Source organism: Lagopus leucura, unplaced genomic scaffold (genome assembly GCF_019238085.1).
Source record: "Lagopus leucura isolate 7727_CA_CO unplaced genomic scaffold, USGS_WTPT01 Super-Scaffold_100004, whole genome shotgun sequence".
NCBI lineage: Eukaryota > Metazoa > Chordata > Aves > Galliformes > Phasianidae > Lagopus > Lagopus leucura.
Genome location: NW_024962264.1, coordinates 14,111,788 through 14,138,349, shown reverse-complemented (window position 1 = coordinate 14,138,349; position 26,562 = coordinate 14,111,788). Strand labels below are relative to the sequence as shown.

Genomic DNA, 26,562 nt, shown 5'->3' with positions numbered 1-26,562 from the left:
TTTTTTTTCTTTTTTTTCTTTTTCTTTTTTTTCTTTTTTTTTTTTAAGCCAACCGTTATTAGAAACTGTAAGTTTGCTACAAGTATTGTACCAGATTTTGTCATTGTTTTTTGTTCCTTTATTAAGTTTTGGTTCAAAACACTCTCAAGTCTATGATTTAACAGAGATTCAACATTTATGTTGCAAAAAGGCAACAAAAGCCATAAATAGATAAAACCATAGAGACTTTTTCCAAGAAGTAAAAAAACGAAACAAGTCTAGGAAGCCAGAATTTGAGTGATATTTAAAAAATGATTTGAATACGATGCTTCTGTTAATTTAATATTGTTACATGACTTCTTGACTTTTTTTTTTTTTCTGTTGGGAAACTGTTTATGCTGCAATGGGCATGATTGTCTGGAGATGAAATGAAATGTGTGTGTTTGGGGTGGGGGGAGGCTGGACTATATCTGCTCAGCTGTTGCTCCGAAGCTGGAGTTGTGCGTGGTCATGCATTGTGGTTTGTTTTTAAATAACAAATTCTGCTTCCCAGGGATGCCTGAGCTGGATGAGTACACAATGGAAAGGGTCATAGAAGAGTTTGAACAACGATGCTATGATAACATGAATCATGCTATTGAAACAGAAGAAGGACTCGGGATTGAATACGATGAAGATGTTGTCTGTGATGTCTGTCAGTCTCCAGATGGAGAAGATGGCAACGAAATGGTGTTTTGTGACAAATGCAATATTTGTGTGCACCAGGTATGGCAGCTAGGGAACTGAAAGGAAGTGTAGGGGTGGTAACAGAAACAGGTAGCCCAACTGCTAAAGATGATAGATTGGATTTTTCCAGTGACAGATGCTGATCTTCTAAGCTGGTGCAGACTCTCTGTTGAGCAATGGGATGAAATCAGAAATGACAGAATTGAGAAATTGTGGCAGGTTAGAAGCCTTTTTAGCATGGAACAGCAGATACAATTCTGGCATACCTGTTTTCCTGGCTGCTTCTTAATATGGAAGATGCCTTTTTTTTCAGCTTGTCCTTCCTTCAGACTCAAAGGGATTTACTTTGTCACTCAGCATTTGGAAGCTGTGTTGTTCATAGGCAAGAGTGGCATTTACTTGCACATGTTTCTTAGATGTATTTGTACAAACAGTAAAGAAATACTTCTAAGAAAACAGTAAGGTATGAATCTTACCTACAAACTGTAAGGTATTTTACGAAGTACTCTTGAGAGTAATCTTTATGTTTTTAGACCTGTAACAGTTTCATTTTAGTCTCTGATCACATAAAATCCAACAATTGAAGGTTAAATTGAGACTACAGTGGAGGTCTCCATAAAGACAGTTTTTGGGGTGGTTGGGGGGAGTGATTTTAGTTGCTTATTTTGCACTTTTCCTTCTGAATAAGAGGGAAGAAAAAGTGCTTTGGAATAACATTGGGTATCACGCAGCAGTGCTCTTGAATTGGTAGTTGTCATCTTGTGAAATAGATACAGCCCATTTCCTGGTACGTGTAGTCTTTGTGACATTGAACTTCATCCTCTCTCATTGCTTGCGGAGCTGTCTGTTGGCATTTGCCGCACTCTTCAGTGGGGTGAACAAATTCCTGATTGAAGAATGGGCATTGTTCTTTTGTGTAAGAACTCGTCATTACTTCTGTCAGTGAAAGGTCTGTGAGAGAAGTGAATGGGTCATGTGTTTGGCTAAGTGCATGAAGGTGTCCTGAGATTCTTTACAAACTGATGTTTCTGATGTTATCAATTCCATGGGAATATCTTAAGAGTTTTGAAAGACAGTGTGTAAACAGCTAAGAAGTAGCATAAATGTGTGCTGTATCCTCTGTCTTCTTTCTCTTTCCTACAACTGAGTACAGGCCTGTTACGGTATCCTGAAGGTGCCAGAAGGCAGCTGGCTGTGCAGGACCTGTGCTCTTGGTGTTCAGCCCAAGTGCTTGCTGTGTCCCAAGAAGGGTGGTGCCATGAAACCGACCCGCAGCGGCACCAAGTGGGTTCACGTCAGCTGCGCTCTATGGATTCCAGAGGTAGGCACTGACCTGCTAGAGTGCCCATGTTCAGAGAAGCAGATTTTGGGAGAGAAGAATCCGTCTGAAACATTGTCCAGTCTACTGTGTGTTGCTGCAGGGATGAGCATAGATATATATGGTACTTCTTAACAAGGTGGTATCAAAGATTTTCATTTAGATGTAAAATCTAGCAGGATGATCTGAAAAGTAAGTAATTACGTTAACCTTTGTCAATCAGAATTGGCTGTCAGAAGGGATAACTGCTGGCAAGGCTCGTTTAACAAATGCACAAATACCATTTTAGTTTGTAAACCAAAATTGAGGAAAAGTTGAAATGTGACAGTGAGAATTCCTATGGGTTCTCGTAATTGAAATACTCATCCTCTGCAATAACTTTAAATTGATGGTGTTCATTGTGAAACTCTTTTCATGCGGTGAGGAACTAATTTTTTAGAAAGCTGTACTTCAGTTCCTTACAAACTGACTAGCTTTGAACTTGCTCATTTTAAGATTTCTTTGAGATTGCTTCCTTTTTCAGTTATAGGTGTAATAATCACTCTGTTTTTTAATATTTTTTTTCTCTTAGGTGAGCATTGGAAGCCCAGAGAAGATGGAGCCCATTACCAAGGTTTCTCATATTCCCAGCAGTAGATGGGCATTGATATGCAGCCTTTGTAATGAAAAAGTTGGTGCTTCCATACAGGTAATTTAATAACACGAGTGACTGTGTTTCCTAGTTTTTTAGGAGATAAGCCTGATGCGTATCCACAGTCAAACTTTGATTTCATGTTTGCTTCTATGAACTTAACTGCGCTCAAAGTGCTTTTGAAAGTTACTGTGCTCTTTCCTTCTAGTAAAGTTGTAATAAAAATAACCAAGTTAACCCAGGGACTTCTAATTTCTAGATTGGCTGGTAGGTTTATTAGTACTGAAATTAAAATTTGTTGAGTAGAGGAAAGAAAATATATTTCTGTGATGTATCATGTACAGAAATGAAGTTTGAATCCTGAATGCTTCTGTTTTGAAACCCTTGTGAATGTCTATTGGTGATTTATAAGGCAAGTTGGATACTTCAGTGAGAGTTTTACATTGCCTGTAACAAGTAAAATCTGGGCATGCTCAGCACCTTTAGAATTTAAGTCAGTGGAAGTGAAAATCTTTATTTTGATGATTGATCTAGTTGTGTTGTAGGTACTAAACATTGGAGTGATTGGGTTTTCAGGATAGCTGGGATTAGAGTGATTTCAATCTTGGCTTTTATTGCAAAGGAGGCAGTGAAACTATGGGCCTTTCTTTTTTTTCTGTACTTTATTGTTGGTCCAGCTTTTATTTTACTGAAGACAGTATCTGATCACATAATACCAGGCCTTTGAACACTAAGAAAGAAAGATTGCTCTACTGATCTGCCCCAAGATTCAAGTAAGCCACATGCTGAGGAAATGGGCTCCATTTCCTCCATAGGTTGTGGGTAGATTCTGGAGCTCTTGGTGTTTCCAGGGGGAGGAAAAAAAAACCAAAACAACAACAAAACACGGCCTCCTGGCTGTAAATTTCCTAGCTCACATTGCTGTAGATGCAGTGCCACATTATCATTCTGGCTTCTAGTACTCAACTGAGCTCAGCTTTGATGACATAAAAATGTTTAAATTCTTGAGTGTTTCCTTTTCTTCTGCGTTGAGTCATTTGGTGACACTGTCTGAAGAAGTTGTAAAACAGCAACACAGCAGTAGTTTCAATGAAACCTGTCAGTCTGTTTCCATTCAAGGAATGTATAAAATAGTGGGTTTTAAGTAGAGAAAATAAATCTGTCCACAGTATATAAATTTGTAAACAGACTGCCTCCTTGCAGATCTGTCCCTTTTCTCTTGGCAGTTGTTACCAAGAGAAACTGTTTTGTCCATTCTCCAGACCTGTTTTGAGGAGTAACGGTAGTAGTTTAAGTTGAACACTGATCAGCTGTGTGTGTATGACGGAGAGGGGTGTCCTTGCATAGCTCCTCTGGTAACACCTCTCCCTTCTGCTGACATACACAATGATTGCCCCTTTAGACAGTTCAAAATTTGAAATTATAGAGGAGACAAGAAAAATTCCAGTTTTTCCTGACATCTCAAAGGAATTGTGTAAAAATTTTGGTATCGTTAAAGCTAGGAATGAGAAATACTTAGATTTGTGTTGTGAAATCTTAAACAGCAGACAAAAATGTTTTACCAAAAAAGAAGTTACTATGCTATACTATGCTATGAAGGAATAGCATTACCTGGCTGAACTGGGGGGGGTGGAGGGGAAAGGAGAGATCCTCTGGAGTGCAGTGTTAGGACATGTTCATGGTAACTAGAAAAGCAGGCAGCTGATGGTATGCATCAGGCTGGGCAAAAACAAAGCTGTGTGTTCTCCTAAGTCCTGCAGATTTTTTTCCAGTGATGCAGAATTGTCCCTTTCCTCCCAGTGAAGCATCAGCCTCACTAAGACTTAAGTTCTCTAAATGATAGCAGCTTAGAAACTGGCTGAAGTATTCTTTTGTACAGTTTGATTCTGCTTTTGCTCTGTTTGTTATTAACAGAGGAAAAGCCAAAAGGTGGTTTTTTTTTGGTTTTTTTTTTTTTTGGTTTTTTTTTTGTTTTTTTTCCAATTACTTTTTTTATATTTATTATTGAATGTTCATTGGAAACTTTTGCAGTAAAGTTTTTTAGTATACTCTTCATATGGCATCTGGCTGCTGAATCAACCTGAGCAGGTAAACCCAGGAAAAGATATTTGGCTTCTTTACAAAGTGCTGTACAAACATCCAGGCACAATGCATTTTTCTTTAAGGTTAGATGGCTTGAGTTAAGCACAGTTAACATCTGTAACATTGATTTCAACCTCAAATTCTTTTCACTTGTGGGAGAGGTGTGAGTTGATGCGTGTGTGTGTGTATTTAAATCTTTCAGTTTATGACTGGTAATAGCTATGACAGCATTTTGCAAGAAGAAGTTACTTAAAACTGAAATGAAGTGCTGAATCATCTGAACAAGTGCCCATCACTCCAGGGAACAGATGGTTCGCTGGGAAGGAAGAAAAAAATAAGAAAAAAGAATTCTCATTCTCTTGTGCCCCATGTGAAATGAAGGCTGTAGCAATTGAAAGAGTGATTGACCGTGGTGTAATATTTGACATTATAAACTTTTGGCAATGGGAAAAAATGTAACCCATTCAGCTGAGGCCTTTTGGGTAGCATGGGTCCAAGTGCTGGGAAGACTTGAATTAAGAGCATCAAACTGGCCTGGAGCCGGCAAGTTGTATTTTCCCTCTCTCACGCTGACACAGTGGAAGGGGGAATGTTTTGCTTTGTGTAACACTGTTCTCAGCAAGTGGCTGCAGTCAAGGTAAGAACACTCCTCTTGTGGGTTTGCTGATTATCGAATGGGGGGATTGAGCCAGGGAGGGATTAACCACTCCTGTCCCACTGGGCCACTTGGTTGTTGCCTGGCCTGAAAGCACTAAATTGCAAGTCTAATTAAAAGAGAGCCAAAAGTACAGGCTGCTTGGAAGCAGAGGCTGTTAACAGGGTCGATTCTTTCAAAGCAGTCCTGGCTGCTTAAATAGTTTTAGGCAGTGTGGCTTCCTAAGTTTATGTTTGATGAGTTTTAATCTAATTTCTGCAGTGTTCAGTGAAGAACTGCAGAACAGCCTTTCACGTCACTTGTGCATTTGACCGTGGCTTGGAGATGAAGACCATACTGGCAGAGAACGATGAGGTGAAATTTAAGTCATACTGTCCCAAGCACAGCTCCACCAAGAGAACAGATGATGAGACCTTCAATGACCACCTGTGTCAAGAGAATGGGAATGGGATTCAGGACAGCTCTCTTCCTGCCCACATGGACCCTTTCCACAGCATGGATCAAAACCAGGAGGAAGCCCACAGAGTCAGTCTCCGCAAGCAGAAGCTCCAGCAGCTGGAGGATGAGTTCTATACTTTCGTGGAGTCTCTGGAAGTGGCTAAAGCACTGCGGCTGCCTGAGGAGCTGGTGGGATTCCTTTACCAGTACTGGAAGCTGAAAAGAAAAGCCAACTTCAATAAGCCATTGATCACCCCAAAAAAGGATGAGGAGGATAATCTGGCGAAACGAGAGCAGGATGTTCTATTCAGAAGACTACAGCTCTTCACACATCTACGGCAAGATCTGGAGCGGGTAAGCTCTGTGCTGCCTGTGGTTGCGTAACGTGCACTGGGCTTCATAGCTGAGTTTCTAAACAATATGCCCAGTTATTGCCATTGTGTGCAGGCACTACATGCTGTGTCCTAAATCAAAGTTGTATTGTCAGCCTGGTAAAAGACAGTTAACACTAAATTTTGGGTTATGCCAAGTACCATTTCCAAACAGAGGCTTAATTCGCAGGGCTCTTAGTCTGCAGCATGCAGTATCCATGTAACTGGATTGTGCATTTAGGCTTTTTTTTTTTTTTTTTTTTAAACTGATTAAGGCCAATGGCTGTGGAATGTACCACAACCCCCACAGGGAGCCTTTTCAGTCAGTAAGGGCTTTCTCTGCTCCTTTTTGCCCAAGGAGGAAAGTATATGAAACTTACCTTGACTTGGGGCCAGCCTGATTTTCGTTTACACAACATTGAGAGATGCTTCTGTTCAGTGTGTTCAAGATTTATCTTCCCTTCGGTCTGTTAAATAAATTAAGTTTATCATTAGGTTCTCTGGATCTTAAATTATTATGTGAGTATGCTTTTGGTTTTTAAAGTGTGGTGTCAAAACAGGATATGTTATTCTAGCATTGATTTTACATTTTACAACTCTGTTCTCACTGATAGATACATCTGTCACTTCCCACCCATGAATGGAAGGAAGAGTGATCAGGTTGGCAAATCCCTCCAGTTAGATTAAGGTCCATACTAAAGTTGATTGTTTTTCCTCATGTAAGAGATTCTGATAAAACAGTTATCCTATATGTGTTGGCCCTCCTACAGTTCTGTCTACCTAAAAAGCAGTTCTGTAGGAAATTCAAGTAAGCCTTGCACAGCTTAACACCTTTGGGAGAAAGAGAGCAAAAAGTATTAAAAGAGAGAGAGAGATCATCCATTGTGGGTCCAGCACCAGGCCTGGCTATGAAGGTGTTCTGTGTGACAAAGAAAACAAGCAGCAGCAGTTGCCCTGAGCAACCCCTATTTATAGTATCATAGTAAAAAGGGAAGGGACTTTTTTCCCCCACACCACAGCCCCATTTTGGAATTGAAGTTGAATCCAGCACCAGGGTTGGTTGGAAGACAAGACCTGAGCCACATCTTGACCGAGACAAATGGACGCCAGCCAAACCAAAGGAGGTGGCACTAGACATCTTTCTGTGACTTGATTGTTTCTCAGACATTGTTCTGGACCTTTCCAGGAGTGTTGAGACATCAGTCAAAAGAAGGGAAGAAGCATCTAGCCTCCTCCTTGTGGCTTTACTGCCTCTTGAGTGTGGACTCATATTAAGAGTCACCTGGGGCTCATCCTTTATAACATCCAAGTGAAGTTGGTTGCTAAAAAAAATAAATAAATTGGTTTTTGATCCTCTTCAGGAAAATGCCTGTTAGATTTTGCTATGAATGACATCAGTGACAGTGTCATCCATCCAGAAACGTTTTTAAGTGGTGTCATCTAGTTCATCTAATAATTAGTAGTTTTGTGGACATATCTGTTGTTCTGTGGCTGGATCACATAAGGCAAAGAACAAAGGACCATGGACTGTATCAGGCAGGGTCTTGGCAGAGGAATCCCTTCTAATTCAAAGCCACAGCATAATAACAGTGATGTAATATTTGTAATACTGGCTGTGGAAGATCTGGAAGTCTAATACAGCAGAACTTCAGCAAAAAAACTCACGCATTAAAATAGACCTGCTCCTTAATCATAGAATAGCTTGGGTTGAAAGGGACTTCAAAGATAATCCAGATGTTCCAGCAGAACGTCCTTGCTGTGGGCAGAGTTGCCAATCACTAGCTGAGGCTGCCTGGTCTCGGTGTCCAACTGAGGTAATCAAGGAGAACACTGCCTGTACTTCTGATACCTTCAACATCCTTCTAAAGGACATAAAGTCTCTTAATATCTTGTAATTTCCCAGTTGCGGCCTCCTGTGACCCAGCTTGAGAGAGCAGGAGCAGATAGTTGTCCTCTGGCTCTAAGAGCCCTGGTCTGATCCTTGTAGTCAGTGGTTGGACTAACACGGTTGTCCCTTTCAAGGTTTGAACTGTTACCTGCACCCCATCCTCTTTACATCCCTTTGTATCTGTTGCTTAGGAGCGCTTCGAGAGCAAGGGAGTGGCTCCTCCTGTTCCAAGAAGAGACATGCATCCAATTTCCCTCATGCTGCATGGCTTTTTGCTGTCTGGCTGCTGAGGGCTGGAAGTCTGCTTAGCTTCTTCCCCTTGCAGGGACTTAAGGCAGGGCTATTGGTCTGCTTGTGTGACTGCACAGTACCACGTATCGATCTCTCTCTCTGATTGCTGAATATTTCTCAGCATGGTGATTTTCTCTGGCAACCTGGCCCCCTGTTCAGGGTAGATAGAGTTCATCTAGCTGTGCACACCCAGGACACCCCCTTCTGCCCTCTGGCCCTTGGGGAACCCCCAGATTCTGGAATCCCCACAACCAAAAGTCTGGGCAGCTTTGCTCTGTCGCTCCTTGGAAGGTCCATCTGCATGCACGTGTCATTCCAGGGCTGTTGTTGCCCTCCAGTCTGGGTTTCGCTTCAGCTCAGCTACTGCATCAGGTGGTCACCATGTTTGTTTCAATACGGTATGGCTCTCTGCTGCTTCCTGACAGGAAGGAACTTTCTCCTTCATTGCCTGCGCTGTCTCCCTCCCTGTGCCAGTCTTCTAAAAAACCAAGAGACAATCAAAACAGTCACCTTGTTACTATTTCCAGTCCCTGCTGCCTCCCTTGTGCTGTGCTGAATAGAAAGGTCTGCCTTCACTTTGATCACTCCGTGGGCAGTGGTAGGGTTATCAGAAAGAGTGATTCTGCTGAACAGCTCTTCACTTTTTATACTACTAGTAAAGCATAATTTCCTCTTGGTTCAAGCAATAAGAAACAAATAATGCTGAGCTATTTGAGAACACTTAAGCATTTTCAGCATTCCTCTAAATTTGCTCTAAATAAATATAATTCAAGTATTGTCTGAAAAGTAGATCTGTCACCTGATGTGCAAATGTCAGTAGTCACATGCTCAGGAGTATGTGTAGTCAATTTGCAGTATTCCACAGGCATAAAACCTGGTTTCACCTGCCCACAAAGGGGTCTTTGGATCTTGGGATTGCTTTTGACACAAATTTCACATCATTGTGTAACACTCCTAGTGATCAGCATCATAATGATTCCTACAGTGTATCTTTTCACTGCTTCAGGTAAAGCTTCAGTTCCCATATTTGTCATCTTACGAGTTCACTCCATTAATTCTTTCATCATTTGCAGAGTTACAACACGCTGTCCAACTGTAGTTACCTATCATCCCTGTCCAACTGTAGTTAGCTGTCATCCTTCAGCATTCTTCATGCGTTTCAGTAGCTTAGCCAACTTGTTTTTTTCCTTATATTTAAGGTTATCAATATTTTAAGTTCTTACTGTGACTAAGGCTCCTACAGTTGTTGATAGAGCAGTTGTTTTTGTGGCTTCATGTGCTTTTCCATTTCCTCTAACTATATTGGTTTGTCCAGATTGATGTGCTTTGCAGTGTGTCACTGCTATTTCTTTTGGTTTATTAACTGCTTGAAGTAATTTCATAATCTCTGTACTACAACGTGTAGGATTTCCTTGTGAAGATAGCAGTCCTCATTCTTTCTAAATTGCACTATCAGCTTGTATTATTCCAAAAGCGCATTTTGAGTCAGTGTAGACATGAGCCTGCTTTCCTCCTGATAGTTCCAGGGCTTGAGTTAAAGCAATTAATTAAGCTTTCTGAGCAGATGTGTTCACTGGTAGCAGTTTTGCCTCTATTACCTCTTGCAGACTAACAGTGGTGTACCCAGCCTTCTGTTCTCCTCTCACAGAAGAGTTGCATCCATCAGTAAACAGCTCCCAGCTGGGATTCTGTTAAGGAGTAACCTTCAGGTCTGAATAGCTGGAGTATACCTGTTTACAAACTATTAAACAATCATGTGCCAGTTAACTTTCACGTGAAGATAATAATGATGCTGGATTTGGGGCACTGCACGCTTTGATAGCGATATCCTCTTGTTTGAGGAAGTACTGCTTGGTATTGTGCCATCCTGCTTAGGAATAACCAATTGTGTCCTTTATGCTCCAGCACCATTACAACAGCATGTGGTACGCTAACAGTATTGTTCAGTCCCAAGGTCAATTTTCTTGCCTCTTATATTAACAGCACAGCAGACTGACCCTTGTATGTAGCCTCCCATTGTTCTCCAGAGCCTTTTCCAGCACAATTATTTTCCTCTGGCAAAAACAAAGTGTTCAACAGCACTTTTATATCTCTTATCTGGAGTGTGATTTTCAACTATCATTTTAAAAGATCAGTATATTTTCTCCGGGTTTTCACAGTAGGATCCAGCAGATTCTTTTCAATTCATCAAATCTGAAGTAGAAAAAGGAGCCTCGACGTGCCATTCTGGTTCTATTGCCTGTCACAGTGGTGCCAGTACTACAGGGTTCTGTTGTGCTCGATTTGTACATGCAGTGGGACTAACTTCTCTATTCCATTCACTGCTGTTGCCTCTCTTAGTCATCAGTGACACATCTTCTTCATCCCTTTTGTTTGTTTTTTTTTCCAATATTGCAAGCAGAACAACATTGAGGTAATTTCTTATTGTCATCCATTACCATTAAGATATTGAAGTTAGATAACAACAGTTGACATTTTTTCCTTGTTTTGTGATCATTTTTCAAAGAAAAATCTGCATATGGGATGTCACCCTCATTATCCTGCCTTCTGCAAACTTAATAATTTCCAAGATTGTATTATGATTCAAATTTGGCATTTCTGGCCATTCTCCTCATCCTCCAATTTATATTACAGCCACTGTTGAGTACAATATTCTCTTAATTTTTTCTGTTAGAGGATCCCTACCACACTTATTCCTGTGTTTGAGGATGTATCCTCGTAGAGAGCAAGAGAGCACCCCATAGACTGTCCTGTTCCCATACTGTTACTCACAAAGAATGTTTTTACCAACCGTGCTTTCATGCACTCCAGTCATCACTGTCCAAACATGCACAATGCTTACAAAATAACTTTACCTAACATTACCATGCTCCGTGCAATGTTTCTTTATCGTGCACTGCACCTTAGAGTCGCCTATCACTCCAGACAGGGAGATGAACAATAGATTGGTGCATGCTTGGAGTTCAGAGAACATTTTTTCTCCTCCAGCAGCCAGCAAGTCTATCCACGCAAAGCTTCACAGCTGTCCCATCGGGGTCTCCAGAAAACTGCTTTCTGAAAAGTAGATTCAGTGCCTTGTGTTCAGTATTTCAATGAAAGCAACATGTCTCAGGAGAGACATTGCTTTTTGGTCTATGGATGTGATCTTTGCTATTATAACGAAGGTGGTTCAGCTAAGGATACATGGACCTTGAGTTTTCTTGCCAAGTTGGCAACATCCTCAAAGCATCCTGATTTATGTTCTCCTCAAGGCCTACTGGCTCTGGGATGTCTCTGCTTAAAGGATGCCAAGATGCCAACTGTTTATTCTTCTGATACCCACTACAATGTTAGCTCAGTTTTTAGAGTAAGCTTTCATTGCAAGTGTTCATAGATGTTACTTCGGCAGTGTGAGCCTCCCAAATCTGATAAACCACCAGGTAAATGGTATTTGAGACTGTTTCTAAGAAGTATTGTGGAGACTCATCCACTTTTGATGCCTTCTAGGTGCGTAATCTCACTTATATGGTGACTCGACGGGAAAAAATCAAGAGATCAGTTTGCAAAGTTCAAGAACAGATATTTAACATCTACGCAAAACAGTTGGAACAAGAAAGAGTTTCAGGTATGCTTCAGCATTGTCTTTTTCGCATGACAACACAGGCATAGGCACTGAAGTGCTTGGTTAGAGTCTAATGACTGATTTTAAAGGACAAGCAAAGCCTCATTTATTCTCATATATATATATATGAATATGATATATGAATATTCTCATACGTATGATTCTATCATATGTAGTCTACCATGCATCAGCAGATTGAAAAAAGAAGATAAAAATGTGCATAGCTCTAATGGAGGGCACATTGCTATAGAAACTGGCAAGCCTGTGTTATCCTTGGAGTACTGAATGGCTTGCTGCTTCAGGTCCTGTCAGTTGTGATTCTTCAATGAGTCCTTTTGACTGAGAGACCATGACTTACACTCAAGTGCCATATGGTATCTCCTGGGTTTATGCTTTATTAGTGCCCCTGCATTCGTATTTAGTGTGTGTTTCTTTGCATCGTAGGGTAGTTTGAAACATACTTTTTTTGCCTAATCTCACTGAAAGTAGTCTTTCCTCCTAAAGGAGAAACTTCAGTTACTGTATTAACTTGGATTATCCTCAAAGTATTCAGTAACAAATTAATTTTAGATAGAATCAATCACATGGACTTGCTGATGGCTTATTTTACCCCAGCTGTGGAGTTTCTATGTCTTAATGCATGTAACAGCACTAGGAATTGTATTTGCTACAGGTAGAATTGGTGTAGGATGGCTATGGGGAAGACAGCAGCATGAACAGTGTGTTGTGAAACCAGGACGTAGCCACATAGTCATGATGTAAAGGTGCTGGATAACCAACCAAAAGCCCATTTACACTGAAGAAACTTGACTGGCAGAAGTAGTGCTAAAATATGTACTACTTAAAAGCGGTTTTTGCCTAGACATGGATTGCTTGACTTCAATCTAATTTGTTTTTACCTTTAGGTGTGCCTTCATTCTCCGCAGTGGAAAATGCAGTGTTGTTCAATAGTCCATCTTTGGGTCCCAATGCCCCTAAGATAGAGGATTTGAAATGGCATTCAGCATTCTTCAGGAAACAAATGGGCACATCTCTGACACACTCTTTGAAAAAATCACATAAAAGAGATAGAGTAAGTAATAGCTCTGGGAACAGTAGCAAATCCACGCTGAGGCAGCCCAGCCAAAGGGGAGATGGTGCAGCTCCAGGAAGCTTTTTAAATTTTGACAAGAGCTTTGCAGAAACACGGATTGTATCAGCACAGCAGAAAAATGGCATAGTTATGCCAGACCACAGAAAAAGAAGAGACAATCTTCCACAATGTGAAGTAATCAAGACAGAACTAAAGGAAAAAACTAAACAAAACCACAAACCACTGAGACCCACAGAACTCTCTCAGAGGCAATCAGAAAACAAAAGGGCTGTGAACCACTCCAGTGGTAGGTCTGCACCTGGCACACGGAGGGACATAGTGCCTAAATGCAATGGGGGTCTTGTCAAAATAAACTCCAATCAGACAGTAGTTAAAGTGCCTACGACACCCACGAGCCCAGTGAAAAACTGGGGCGGATTCCGAATTCCAAAGAAGGGGGAGAGGCAACAGCAAGGTGAGAGTCCAGAGGAGACCTGCCGCCAGAACTCCAGTTACCCCTACCTGGGCGTGGGCAGAGTTTCACCGAAGGATAGGGCAAAAAGCAAGCCGAAGCCTGACAGTGAGAATGATGGGTACGTCCCTGATGCTGAAATGAGCGACTCTGAAAGCGAAGTAGCTGAAAAAAAGTGCAGACAGCAGAGGCTCAGCCCAAACAGCACTATCAGCAGAAGGACGGACATTATTAGGAGAAGCATCCTGGCATCCTGACCGGCAATGGGGCACCGTGGTCAGTGGTCACTGCCTACAAACCAACTTCACTTTATTTATTGGTGTGAGAGGGGAGAGTTCTTAGACATGGCTACAGACCGACAAACAGATAACCCATTATTCCTGAGCTGTGTAAACATGTTTACATACACTTAAAGCTGGATTGTTTTGTTCCCCCAACCCATTCTGTGACCAGTTTGAATCTCCTTTATTTGAAACTTCCCTGAGTAAGCAGAGAATTGGCATCACTACTAAAACAGGATTTGTGATAAACACTAAAGTAAGTCACAAAATCATCTAGGGGGATAGGGTGGGTGGTGGAGAATTAGGCAGCATCATCCCTTTTCTCTAAACTGCACTGTTAAAATTCTCTTTCCTTCCCCTGTTTTCTGAAAAAGCACAAGCTCTTAATTTAACTAAGTGTGTATTGAATCAAAGATGGTTATTTATTTAACCATATTGCACTGCTATTCCCTGCTACAAAAGGTCAGTTGCCTTGGATGGTGGTAGGTCTTTGTCCTCACTTTGCAGAATGTTTGTTGCTGCATTCGGTTTGAGCACAAGTGGCAGCTTAAAACCCTCTGTAAGCTACAGAGTTGATGGGTAAGTACAAGACCGAGATGTTAAACTGGAAAAAAAAGAAAGGAACAGATCAGGGTTGCAGCTGCCTTACACTGCAACAGATTAAAAGTTCTCAGACTGAGAGTGTGTGGCTTAGTTCTGAGAGAGGGGCCAGGCTCACAGGTTACTGTGAATAACCTGTAGAATAACCCGTCAGCATTTCGTTACCTGCCTCCTGAACACCTTGACAATTCAAGCAACAAAATGCTAAGGCACCAGTCAGTAGGATTGCCCAAAACCCAGCACATATGCACTAATGGTAACGTATTGGGAAAACCCAGCTTATGACACTAAAGGGTTACCTTAAAATGGACATAAATATATATTTTTAAATGAAATGGAGAGGCAATAAATTGTGATTAGCCCTTTACAGTCAAATGAAGAAAAGTTATTCTATTCTGGACTAGATTTGATGGAAGAGGGAACTCATATGCATACTTTTTTAATAATTGCAAATGGCAATAACGAGAAAGCTATGAGCAATAATATTAACAGTTCATTATGATACTTTTTTTGTAGAGTGCACATGTAACAGTGGATTCTTAGGAGCCTGTAAATTTTGGAATTCTGCGTAGATTTAACTTAGGTATGCACTGGTGAAACGAAGGTTTCAGCTGCAATGAGTTAGAGAAACACAGGCATAAAGAACAGGAGCCCAGCCTGCTGTTAACCACACTCACTTGCATTTTATTGTTAGACCCTTGCCTCTCGAGCAGGGAAGATTTTAAAGTACAGTAGAACTCTGCCGTAACTGAGTCTTCCAGAGGATTCAATCAGAAAAAGGCTTATTAACACCCTGTCTTGCTATGCAAGTTGTAACTACTTAAATATTGCAACAGAATGTATCCCTGTCGTTTATGTTTCAAAACTCTGAAGTCTCAACCTTTTGATATCTTCTGGGGTGATGCTGAGGAAAGGAAGTTTGGTTTAACACGGTGTTTTTTTAAAAGACCATTGCTGGACCCAGGAATTTGGATTGACCTCATGACTTGCACAGATTGAAGCCCAACAGGGCACTGGTGAATGTGACATTACGTAGTTGCTTTTGGGATCTGTTAAGATAGAAGTACTGGTGTGATCAAAAAGCAGCAGACAGACGGAAGGTAACTGCAGGTAGCTCTACCTGACGTACAGCTACACATTTAAGGCAGGCATTGTTTCGGTAAGAAGCTCACGACCACGTGGGGAATTCTTCAAGCCATAGATGGAATAATCTAAATTCTGATTCTAGCGTGTAACCTCGCTCCGGTGTGAAAGAGGTACCTTGTGAATTTGCACTATTCCGATTGCTAATGTTGTGCAGAATGAATGCCTTACCTGTTTTGCTCCCCGATGTTTAGGTTTATAAGCTTTCTAATGTTTCGAGTTATGCTGAACCAAAACCAAAAAGCGCTTCCCCCATCCCCATTCCAAGAGCAGTCGGATGGCTGCAGGATGGCCAGCTCGGTAGGATAGCTGTGTCCCCAGCGCTCAGCAGGAGGTGGCAGAGGTACAGCAGTGACCATACAGCACCCCCGTACTTTGTTGGGATGGAACCGTTTGCTGAATGTGTGTTCCTAGGCATTACCTTTGCTTGTGCAGACTGACCGAGAGACCTTTGATGCGGATTGACAGAGTGCGTCAGCCCCTGGACTGGTTGGACTTGTGTCAGTTGCCTGGGACGGCAGTCGTTAGGTTACGAACTCACGCAGATCTCAGTGAAGGGTTGTTACCATATGTGTTGTGCATCAGTCTGAATTGCGGACGTTGGAACAAATGGTCGTTAATTTGTAAAACCGTGTACAGAAGATTTTTCACTACGTGCCTGGCTTTGGTGTCCATTCGGCTGAAATTAAACGAGAAGGTGCATGAAGAGGAGCAGGTAGAAACAAAAAGTATATGTAGAGATGACTATTTTATATTACATGGCCCAATCCTGTATTTATTTCTCCCCTTTTTTGAAGTATTTATAAAGACCTAGTCGAAGACAGCTGTATTTTTTGTTAAGATATTCGGTAGAATTGTGCCTTTTTGTCCGTACGTGAATAAATGCTGTACATTTTTGCAGTACGCTCACAGCGGTGTTTTAGAACGCGCAGTAATCACTGAGGTGCCATTCGGCACGAGCCGGTCCCGGCGGCTCCTTCAGCCTCTGCCCGCCAGCGCTGCGGGCGCGGCGCTCTGCGCGCCTTCCGTTGGAGGCGGGGCCGCGCTCAGCGGAAGGGGCGGGGAGGGAGCGGCGGGGCGCGCCGGACGCCGTGGCCATGGCGGCTGTCGTGGAGGAGCGGCGGGAGCCGGAGCGGGAAGGGGGTTGCGAGCACTACCGGCGGGGCTGTCTGCTGCGGGTGAGGTGGCGGCGGCGGCGGCGGGAGAGGGGAGGGCCGCGGGGCTGTGCGGGCGTTGAGCCGCTCGGTGCCGTTGCAGGCGCCGTGCTGCGGGAAGCTGTACCCCTGCCGGCTGTGCCACGACGGCGCCGAGGAGCACCGCCTGGACCGCTTCCGCGTGGCCGAGGTGCAGTGCGCGCGCTGCCGCCTCCTGCAGAAGGTGCGCGGGGGCGGGGGGGCGCTGCCGCGAGGGGGCGCCGCCGCCATTTTGGGCGGGGGCGGGCGGTGCTCCGCTAACGGCGACGTAACCCCTCCGCCGGCAGCCCCAGCAGCGCTGCGAGGGCTGCGGCAGCCTTTTTGGGGAGTACTACTGCGACGTGTGCCACCTCTTCGACCGCGACAAGAAGCAGTACCACTGCGGCGAGTGCGGCATCTGCAGGTGCGGCCCGGCGCCGGGGGTTGGTCGCGGCGGGGGAGTGGCGGCTGCTGAGCCGTTATCGTTCCCTAGGATCGGCCCCGAGGAGGACTTCTTCCACTGCTCCAAATGCAACTTGTGCCTGAGCCTGAGCCTGCGGGGAAAGCACAAGGTGAGGGCGCGCCGGTTCGGACCTTGTGAAAGAGAACGGTTGTGCGTTCTTCGGAACGGCTGCCGAGGAGCCGGAGCCGCGCGGGCGGCGGGAACGGCAGCGGCCGGCCTGCCCTCAGTGCCGCGGGCGGCCCGCGGCTGGGGCTCAGCTGGCACCTCGGCACCTGCCGGCCCTGAGCGCTGCTGCACAGGGCGGGTGTGGCAGTGTGCGGTGCTGTTCTGCTGCCTCGTTGTTATTGTTCACGCAGCCGTCTGCTGAGCCTCAGAGAGTCAAACCTGTGTGAAAGCAGTCATGTTTCACGCGTCTTCTCTTATCATCCTAAAGGAATTCTTGCGTTCAAAAAAAAAAAGTTGCTATCCGTACAGCAGTGTAACTTTGTCTTTGTCTTTGCTAAGTGCATCGAAAATGTCTCCAGGCAGGATTGTCCCATATGCTTGGAGGTGAGCTACTTTGCTTTTGGCTCTCGGAACTGTGTTGGGCTGTGCTGTGAGCTGTGTTGGAACTTACTGTTTTCTTTCTTTTGTCTGATACTTGTCTCAAAACAGGACATTCACACGTCCCGTGTGGAAGCTCGCGTTCTGCCGTGCGGTCACCTTCTTCACAAGTAAAGCTTTGCAGATATTTGGGAATTGGGAATACCTGCTGCCCTGTGTACACGTGCTGGGTGTGCCTGGTTCCTGAGGGATCATGCAATAGAGGATGGGCTCTGCTTCTTCAGGAAGTATTGCAAGAAGGGTGTTCTCCTTCTTCACCAGCAAATTGTGTTGGCAGAGGAAGATTTGCTCTGAATTTTTTCTATGCTCAGTTTCCTTCTGTTGCAGCTCAATGGCAGGAATCCCATAGCGATTCCCCCCTTTGGTGCAGAAAGCAGTTGCATAGTGTTTTTATGAGGCTGGTGCTAGTTTATGCATTAAGTTTTAAATTGTTTCCCTAGGCATTCTCAGTGCTGTAGAATACTGTGTTACTCTGCAAAATCTGCTTGCTCCATTGAGCTCCAGTGATGCGTAGCCCAGTGTGCCTTGGGAAGAATGGATAGAGCAGGACTACCTGCTTTCCTTCCTCCTGATCCACCTGTAACCTCAAGATGTCATTTTCTTACTGTTTGTGTTATTCTGTTTGTCTCTCTTGTTTTTTTCCTGTGTGCTGAGTTAATGCCCTTCAGACTAAGTTTTCCCTTTGCTGCTGCCCATTCTAAAGTTACTTTGTGATGCATCTTTTTTCACCTAACTCACACTGCCATATTCTTGTCATATTGTTTTCTTTCTTATGTTACTTAGAATGAAATCAGGTACGCTTTGTCGCTGTGTGTTTGTCTGCATACCAGATTATTTTGAGAGGAAGCTTTCTTTTCACTTGAACTTGGGATATTTTTTTAACTTATGTTCTGGGGATAGCTATGAACCTTTCCCCTTTGTTCAATCCAGATGTGTTGCCGATCAGTAACAGTTCTTGTTCTTCTGAACTTATTGTGTTTTCTTTCCAGAACATGTTATGAAGAGATGTTGAAAGAGTAAGTAATTCTGAACCTCTCTTGTGTGGTAGTAATCTGAGTAGATTACTTGAGGCAGTGATCACAATGTCATTCCAGTACCCAGTAACTTTAGGACAGCTCCTAAAGGGAGAGAAGGCTTTTAATTCCCAGCTCTGATTGAAGGAATGTTTCTGCTTGCTGTGTTTTTCTCTGATTTGTATGATGAGATATGGTTTAGTGCTTGTGGTACTAATAGGAATGGGAGGGTGGTTGGACTAGATGGTCTTGCAGGTCGTTTCCAACCTTGTGATTCTGTGATTCTGAGAAACTTGTCCTTTTGAGTGGACTTGTTCTGTGGTCCTACTCCATTTTCTGAATACGGCTTTTTCCCCTTTTTGCCAGAGGCTACAGGTGTCCTTTGTGCATGCACTCTGCTTTAGATATGAGAAGGTACTGGCGTCAGCTGGATGATGAAGTAGCACAAACTCCTATGCCCACCGAGTATCAGAACATGATGGTGGAGGTAAGAGATGAGGCGTGCGCTGGTGCCTCTGCTCTTGGCAGCTCTGCAGCACACCCTTGCTGGCAGTAGAGAGCGCTAGGAACTCATCCTGCATTAGAAGCCAATCTGACTGCTAGGGATTGTTGAAGAAATGTCATGTATCGACCTGAGATGGCATCAATTGGATTTTAAAACATCAGCATCCCCTGCCCCACTAGAGAAAAAAAAAAACAAAACAAAAAAAACATGAAACAAAACAGCTAACAACAAAATAAAAGCAGAAAGTACCATAATATCACACAGTGGAGAAATGGTTTGGTGTTTGGAAGTATCATGCCGCCTTCTATGTTTGGTGCTGCCATAGCGAAAAACAGAAATATGTGGGAGCCTCACAGTCCAGAGTAACTGTGCTATTTTATTCTGCAAAATATTCAGCTATTGATTTGTGCAAAGCTTGCCAGTGGTGATAATTTCTGGTTCCATTTATTTGTATGAACTGGGTGCTGTTAGTTACTAAGACTTGAATGAAACTGTTCTGGTTGATTTAGTTGTATCTGTTCCAATTTAGACAGCACATCTCACTGGTTCCTGGAGTCAGGATACAGGGAAAGACCACATTGCTGCCTGTTCTTAGAAGGGTGTTTCCTTGACTGTCCCACACAGCAGCCTAGCTGATGCTGGCGGTTCAGTGGTTACTAAAAGCACAGCTATACAATGTTCTTGTTGAGTGTCCTGTTGATGCAACAGCCTCTTTCTCTCTCTCTCCTTTTCTGTGTACGTAGATTCTTTGTAATGATTGCAATTCCCGGTCTACAGTGCAGTTCCATCTCCTAGGCATGAAGTGTACAAACTGTGAATCGTACAATACTGCCCAAGATGGAAAATCCAAGCAGCCTGTGGAGTAGCAGTGCCTAAGCAACGTGCTGCATACGGCTGGACAAGGAAGACCCTACTGTGGAAGAGGCTATCTGTTAAAATAAATTGTCAGTAAACATTCAGAGGTGTCACAGCAACAGTGAAGATGTTCTAGTTGTGGTGCAAAGTAGTTCTGCAAGCACTGTCGTCCCCCCCTTGTGCCTGGGGCACTGTGTTGTTGGGAAGCTCCCTGCCAAGTGGAGCAGTGCCTGCTGAGGGCTGGTCCCTGGAGAGCAGAGCCCTGTAATGCCAGAGAAGGCAGCCTGGGAAAATAACCAGTGAGATGCAAAATGGGAAAGTGCTGTGAGCCGCTGCTGTCAGAGCAGAGTGCGTTGAGGGGACAGAGGTTGGGAGCTTAACATTGGGTGGAGGTGTAGCTGTTCTGCTGTTAGGGAAAAAGTAGCTTTGAGGGCGGCCTTTTGCATAAAGCTGACATCTGCAAAGTTTTGCACGAGTACATTTTGTTCCTTTGAAGTGATGTATTTGTTCTAGGGCCTTGGAGGCAGCAGTGCGAGCAGGCAGAAAGGGTTGAGCTTGCAGAAATCACATACCTTAGTTTGATTTGTCGACATGCATGCAAATGATGGATGCAGAATTCATTTCAAAAGCAGTGCCTGTCTGGGCAGCCCTTGTGCTGAACGGCCTACAAACCACGCTGCAGGACTGCCCTCCTCAAGTACCACCGCTCCATGTGTCTCTTTGCTCTGATTCCTTTGCCAGCCATGGTTGCATTTACAATGCTTTGATGTTTTTTTTTTTTTTCTCTATTGCACTGTTGTCTTACAAAGGCCTGGACGTTCTAGCATAGCTTGATGATTTGATAGTTAAGTACAGGCAGCGAAGCACACAGCATTGTGTCAGGCCGGCTGTCCCATCCAAGTCTGGGACATGTGCTGAAAGTGCTGCAGTTGATAGAGGTGCTCACATAGCACAGGGACCAGGTTTCTGCAGCCTCATTTTTTTTGCTTTTTTTAGTGGTCTCCCATTTCAGTGTGAGCAGGGAAGCTAGGACCTAGAAGTGTTATTTATCCTTTCTTGTGTGTGATATGCTGCCTGGTGTTCTGCAGACTGAACCCCAGTTCTTAGAGAATGTCAGAATGCATTGTCCAGTCCGCATGAAATGCACTAAGAAATGACTCGTCTGTGCCTCACCCTGTTGTAGAGCACCGCTTTCTCCCACTCTGAGCTCTTCCAGTCAGAAGCACCAGGAGGCAGATGGTGGCAGCACTGCAGCTCACTTTCACCACCCTATCTTCTGCAGTACTTTTCTCACTGTTAAAAATAAATGTCAAACAATGTCTTTATTAAAACAACTTATGCAGCGTGGTGCCATCACTTACTGTGTGCATACCTCCTAGAAATACTCAGGTGAGCTCAAAGCAGGGTTCAGTGCTGTTCCCACCTGCCAGGCTGGTGCTGTGCAGGGGCTCTCCTGTGTGGAGGGACCTCTGGAGAGCAGCAGGCTCTGTGTGCGTGCTCCAGCTCTGCAGAGCTGCGGGATGGCACTTGCAGAAAGCGAGCGTGAGTTTTGTCTCAGGAACAGCGCTGCCTGCAGCCTGCAGGGGAAACGAGTGCAGTCAGCCAGCAGCAGCACAGGAGGTTGCACTGAGCCAGAGTGCGCGGAGTGCGCGTCACCCTCCTGAGTCATGGTGACTCCATCAAAATAAGCAGCAGCTGCTGCCAAGCAAGCAGCAAATTAACTGTGGCCTGCCATGGGTAGATCTGATTAAAATGGATACCAGAGCCTCTCGTGCCACTGAGTGAGCTGTGCTGAGATGACAGTGGCAACTGAGGCTGGCTGTATCTGGGGCTGAGCACGCTGTCTGCCCTTCTGCCCCAATCCTGCCTGTCCGCTCCCTGTCCAAGCAAGGGTGCCAGCAGCACACTGGGTGCTAAGATGTCAGAAGACCACTGATGGATTCTGACCCAGCAATTGCCATCCCCACCGAGACTTATGCTAGCAGGAGGTGCATTTGGGTGGAAAAGTGGAGGCAGCATAGAGACGTGCTCAAGTGCTCAGGCATGCAGCGTGGCTAGGAGAGGGAATAAAGAACAAATTCCTTATTCTAGTAAACATATGGGGACAAAAGGCAGAAAAGCCTACAAGCCAGGGAGAACCAGATGCAGCCACTTCTTTGTTATCTCCATGCAATGTGCATTTAAAGAGCTGCAGTGCTCCAGGGCAGCTGCAGAGCATGAACAGTTGAGGCTCTGCTGGCAGGGGCTGAGCAGTGCACTGCTGGTGGGGAGTGCACTGCATGCACTGCTGGTGGCTTGCAGAGGTCAAGGCTGGATTGATGCATGTGTCCCAGCTCTCATTTCCATAACGTTTTGCTCATTACAGCAAAGTATTTCCTGTTTTTTTTTTCTCTGCAAAAACTATTAGGTAAATGAAGTGATGGTGTATCAGAGTGCAGATGTAAAGCAACCAGCAGAAAGCTCAATAGCTGAATAGCCTTTGACTGTATTGCTAAAGCTAAAAAGGTGCTGGTCAAGTCCACAGCCAGGCTGATTTTATGCTAAATTCTTTGCTAATTTTACTGCAGCTGGAAGTATTCCTATTGGGGTTTCAATTGCAAGACTAGCATGAAAGAAGGCCCTTGGTTTGGCTAAGCCTGGGGGACTGCAGCTCCATCCCAGCTGTACTTCTGCGTGAGGCTGAGAATGAAAATGTCACTGACTCCGAATCTTCCCTCTCTTGCTTTCGTATTTTCTGCTGCTCTAGCAAGGGGGTTTCTTTCCTTTTGTTTCAGTCTGGGGTGGGTGTGCTGCTCTCAGCCACTCTGGTCTGAAGGTAACTGGGGTCTTAAACCATGAACATTAGGAATACAGTGTCAGGAGCTGGACCCTGTGTTGTGCACTGAGCATGGCACAGAGCCCTGACTTCTGCCAGGGACACGTTGCACAGCTGAAAGCACACGGTTCTGAGGTGCAGATAAATGTGGTGGATTAAGGTGGGCAAGGAGCTTGTTTGGGAAAGAGGAAGCTGCAGAAAGAGCTGACCTCTGACACGGACCTGCTAGCTGAGGGATCGTTTTATAGGATGATGACCGCCAAATCCTACCTGCTGTCACAGCCCTGAGGTTGGTCCTCTCCTGCTGGGGAAGTGGAGGAAGGCAGGGATGAACAGGTGGGCAACTGCTTTGTGTTGAAGCCACCTCGAGACCAAGTGCTTTCCCTGCTGCACAGTGAAACAAGGACCAGATGGGGTGGTTGTTGCTGGTGGGAAAAACTCCACATTCCAGCAGGCTGGGGATGCAAACAAGGTCAGAAAGCTATTAATAAAGCTAAGGCCCGCTGAGGAATGTGAAACACTGGGCGGGGATATAAGAGCAGAGCATTGTGGGTCCGTGGGCTCTTCCCAGAGCTGGATGAGGGCAGCAGCATCTCTGAGGCTGTGGTGCTGCCCCTGCCCCCCTGCACAGATGCCCTCTATCCTTCCTCTGCAACTGGACTGAATGCAATTAGCGAAGCGCTCTGGGTGTCCTTGGCTGGGCTTTATTTATGATTGAGCCCTGCAACAGCGTCAGTCTGTTGGTCTGTCTTGCAGCAGGATGCCTGCATACCGCCCTGGTGGTGCTGGAAATGGGATAATTTCCCTGTTTTTTCTCCTTGATGGTGTCACCATGGTATTGGGGTGGGAGGGAGCTGCATGTAGGACTTGTGGCTATTTTCCTGGTCGTGCTGGCAAGTGGCTTTGTTTTTCTGAGTAGAACAAGAAGCTGAGCCCTTGGAGCTGTTTAGAGCTGCTCATGAGGGGTAGGGGCTTTTGATGGAGGTGAGGGGATCTGGGGTGGACATCAGGAGGCCGCTTGCTGGTGGTGGAGTCCAAGCGAAGCTGACTTTCACCTACTCTGAGCACGAGGTGATGCAGGATCAGGGTAGGGGCCAGGACAGGAGTGGTTCTGCAGTCCTGAACACGTGCAGATTTCTGCTGAACCAAGCTGGAGATGAACAAACAAAAAAAGGCTAAAAATATCAATGCACAAATGTTTTTGCAGCATCCAGGAGCACAGTTGGGCTGGAGGCCAGGTTTTTGTTGAAAATTGTTGCGAGCCTTGAGAGCTGAAGGAGAGAGGGCTTCCCTGTGCCTTCGTGTGGGGACAACTTGAGAAATGACCTTTCAGTGACAGCTGAGGATGACAGCAACGCAGTGGCATGAGCCATGGGAATAAATTTCATGACCCTTAGCCCTCATGTTGTGATTTTGGTAGTGTTTTTTGGTTCAAAGTAACAGTTTGATGCTGGAGCTGTAGGAACATGTTGTGAGCTGTAGAAACCATTCTGATGGTTGGATTTGATGGTCGTGGAGATGCTATCCAACCCAAGTGCTTCTATGATTCTGCACAGGGCAACCTCAGGCTGAGGCTGTCAGCTCTTTGCAAGTCGCTGCGTGCTTACCATGGCATTTGTGCCATTGGTGGAGATGGCCTGGATTGTAAGCAAGCTGCTCTCACCTGTGTGTTAATTACCTCATCTAACAAATGATTGTAGCCAGCACCTGTCTCAACTAGTGTCTGACCTACACCTCACTAAGAGTCTGACATGGTGGTGTTCACTGGATAGCCACGAGTGCCATAGTTTCAAAGGGAAGGGAACTAAAGCTGAATGGGGTGGGATGGAGCAGCAGCAGCAACGCTGGCACGATGGCCTCCTCAGTGCCTCTCTGGGTAGGGTGAGCAGGGGACCTGCAGTGGGATGTGTCCTCAGTGCTGCTGTGGGTACACGCTGTGCTGGGCGCAGCTATGCCTGCTATTTATTTTTGAATAAATAAAGTATCTCAGAGATGGGGAATCTGGCCAAAAAGGGGGAGGGGGAAGCTTTTAGAAAAATCAAGAGGCTGCTGCTGTTTTTGTGAATACACATATGTATTTCTAAAGCGGGATATCTATGCCAAAGCTTGTTGTTAAAGAAGAAAAGCTTCTAAGGCAGGTCCTGGCTGTTTTTTTTTCCCTTTGCGTTGCCATTGTGCTTTGGGAGGCTGTGGGGCATGGCCACAGGCAGTGCTGGAGGCCCTTGCCTCTACCGCAGTCCTTCTTAGAGGCTGCTCTCATGAGGAGCCACCATCATCAAACAGTTCAGCTGGCTTGGAGTGGGCCCTGACTGGGACATGGCACAGAGACATGGTCCTGCTGCCTCCCCCAGGGAACCTGGCAGAGTTTGTATGTGCAGAGCTGCTCCAGTGAAGCTGGAGGAAATGAAATAATGTGAAGACAATTACCTTCTCTGTACTTCATCACAAAATCAAATCAAAGCCGTAGTTGCTGAGTCATTTCTTTTACAGGGTGTTTTTTTTTTAAGGCACGTACAATGTATACAGACATTGGAGTTAACAGGAGTCCTTGGTGTGCCCAGGGCTAACTTCTGGAGATTTCAGCCCCCCAAGTTGGAAGCCAATAACAAGAGTTATGAGGAGTGGCTGAGGGAACTGGGGCTGTTTAGTCTGGAGAAAGAGGGGGGCTGAAGGGGGTCTCCCTGCTTTCTACTACTGCCTCCAAAATGTTGCAGTCTGTTTTCTTAGGCAAAAAGCAATAGGACTTGAGGAAGCAGCCTCAAGTTGTGCTGGGTCAGTGGGGGTGGGTTAGATTGAACGTCAGGAAGAATTTCCTTATGATGAGGACCAAGCACTAGAAGAGGCCACTGAGAGTGGTTGTGGAGTTCCCTTCCCTGGAGGTCTTTAAAAATATGGCATTCAGAGGCATGTTTTGGTGATAGGACTCGGTAGGTCAGATTGATGCTCTTGAGAGTCTTTTCCAACCCAGAAGATCCAATGATTCTAGTAATTTACTTTTGGGCTTGGACACTTCTGGTCATGAGGCCAAGTAAATCCATATATCCCAGCTACAGCACATCGCACTTTTAATAATAATCTGAGCAAAATGTAGGCATGATGGCCATTCTCAGAGCACTGAAATCATGATTTGGGGACAGACAAGCATCAATGGGGCTGCATCTGTTGGAACTGAAGCAGAAGGCAGCCACTGTGGGAGAATTGCTCCTCCCCCGTATTGCCAGAGCTAGCAATTCCCACCTCTGCATTCTCTCCCCTTCTTTCCCCAGCCTCGCTGAAGCAGACAGCTGAGAATCAGGGCCATCTGGGGAAAAAGAAGTGGACTCTGTTATTAAGTAGTGGGGAGCCTCAGCATCCCAGGTGCAGGCAGGGTGACATTTTGGATTTGCACAGGTTCTGCCGTGTATTGCTCATGGAAAATAACACTCCCTCCTGGGGTGCACCTGCTAGGAAGTATTTGAGCCCCTAAATACAAGCCCAGAACAGAGGGTGTCCTGGGACCTACTGAAACAAATATTGAAGCAAACATAAAATACTAGAAAATACAAAAAAAAAAAAAAAAAAAAAAAAAAAAAAAAAAAAAAAAAAAAA

The 26,562-nt window shown here is 44.8% G+C and overlaps 2 protein-coding genes across 8 annotated transcripts in view; both read left to right on the top strand.

Annotated features, from left to right (window-relative positions):
- The window catches only part of JADE1 (jade family PHD finger 1), a 52,591-nt gene extending 36,140 nt beyond the window's left edge, over positions 1 to 16,451 (top strand). For all 5 annotated transcript variants that reach the window (XM_042870524.1, XM_042870527.1, XM_042870528.1 and 2 more), the window contains exons 6-11: positions 533 to 744; positions 1,859 to 2,026; positions 2,595 to 2,711; positions 5,653 to 6,183; positions 11,866 to 11,983; positions 12,886 to 16,451. In XM_042870524.1, the coding sequence (XP_042726458.1) occupies positions 533 to 744; positions 1,859 to 2,026; positions 2,595 to 2,711; positions 5,653 to 6,183; positions 11,866 to 11,983; positions 12,886 to 13,781 (2,042 nt within the window). In that variant the 3' untranslated portion in view covers positions 13,782 to 16,451. The remainder of the gene's footprint in view (positions 1 to 532; positions 745 to 1,858; positions 2,027 to 2,594; positions 2,712 to 5,652; positions 6,184 to 11,865; positions 11,984 to 12,885) is intronic.
- Positions 16,452 to 16,634: 183 nt separating this feature from the next.
- On the top strand, positions 16,635 to 20,637 carry RCHY1 (ring finger and CHY zinc finger domain containing 1). Of its 3 annotated transcripts, none has more exons than XM_042871575.1 (9): positions 16,635 to 16,726; positions 16,806 to 16,925; positions 17,029 to 17,144; positions 17,214 to 17,292; positions 17,688 to 17,732; positions 17,838 to 17,896; positions 18,776 to 18,802; positions 19,166 to 19,286; positions 20,048 to 20,637. In XM_042871575.1, the coding sequence occupies exons 1-9, from the start codon at positions 16,646 to 16,648 to the stop codon at positions 20,168 to 20,170; spliced, it is 771 nt and encodes a 256-aa protein (XP_042727509.1). In that variant the 5' UTR covers positions 16,635 to 16,645; the 3' UTR covers positions 20,171 to 20,637. The 3 variants fall into 3 exon arrangements, with proteins under 3 accessions (XP_042727509.1, XP_042727511.1, XP_042727510.1); XM_042871577.1 differs by having other exon boundaries at positions 20,100 to 20,278; XM_042871576.1 differs by lacking the exon at positions 17,688 to 17,732.
- The last annotated feature ends 5,925 nt before the right edge of the window (positions 20,638 to 26,562 follow it).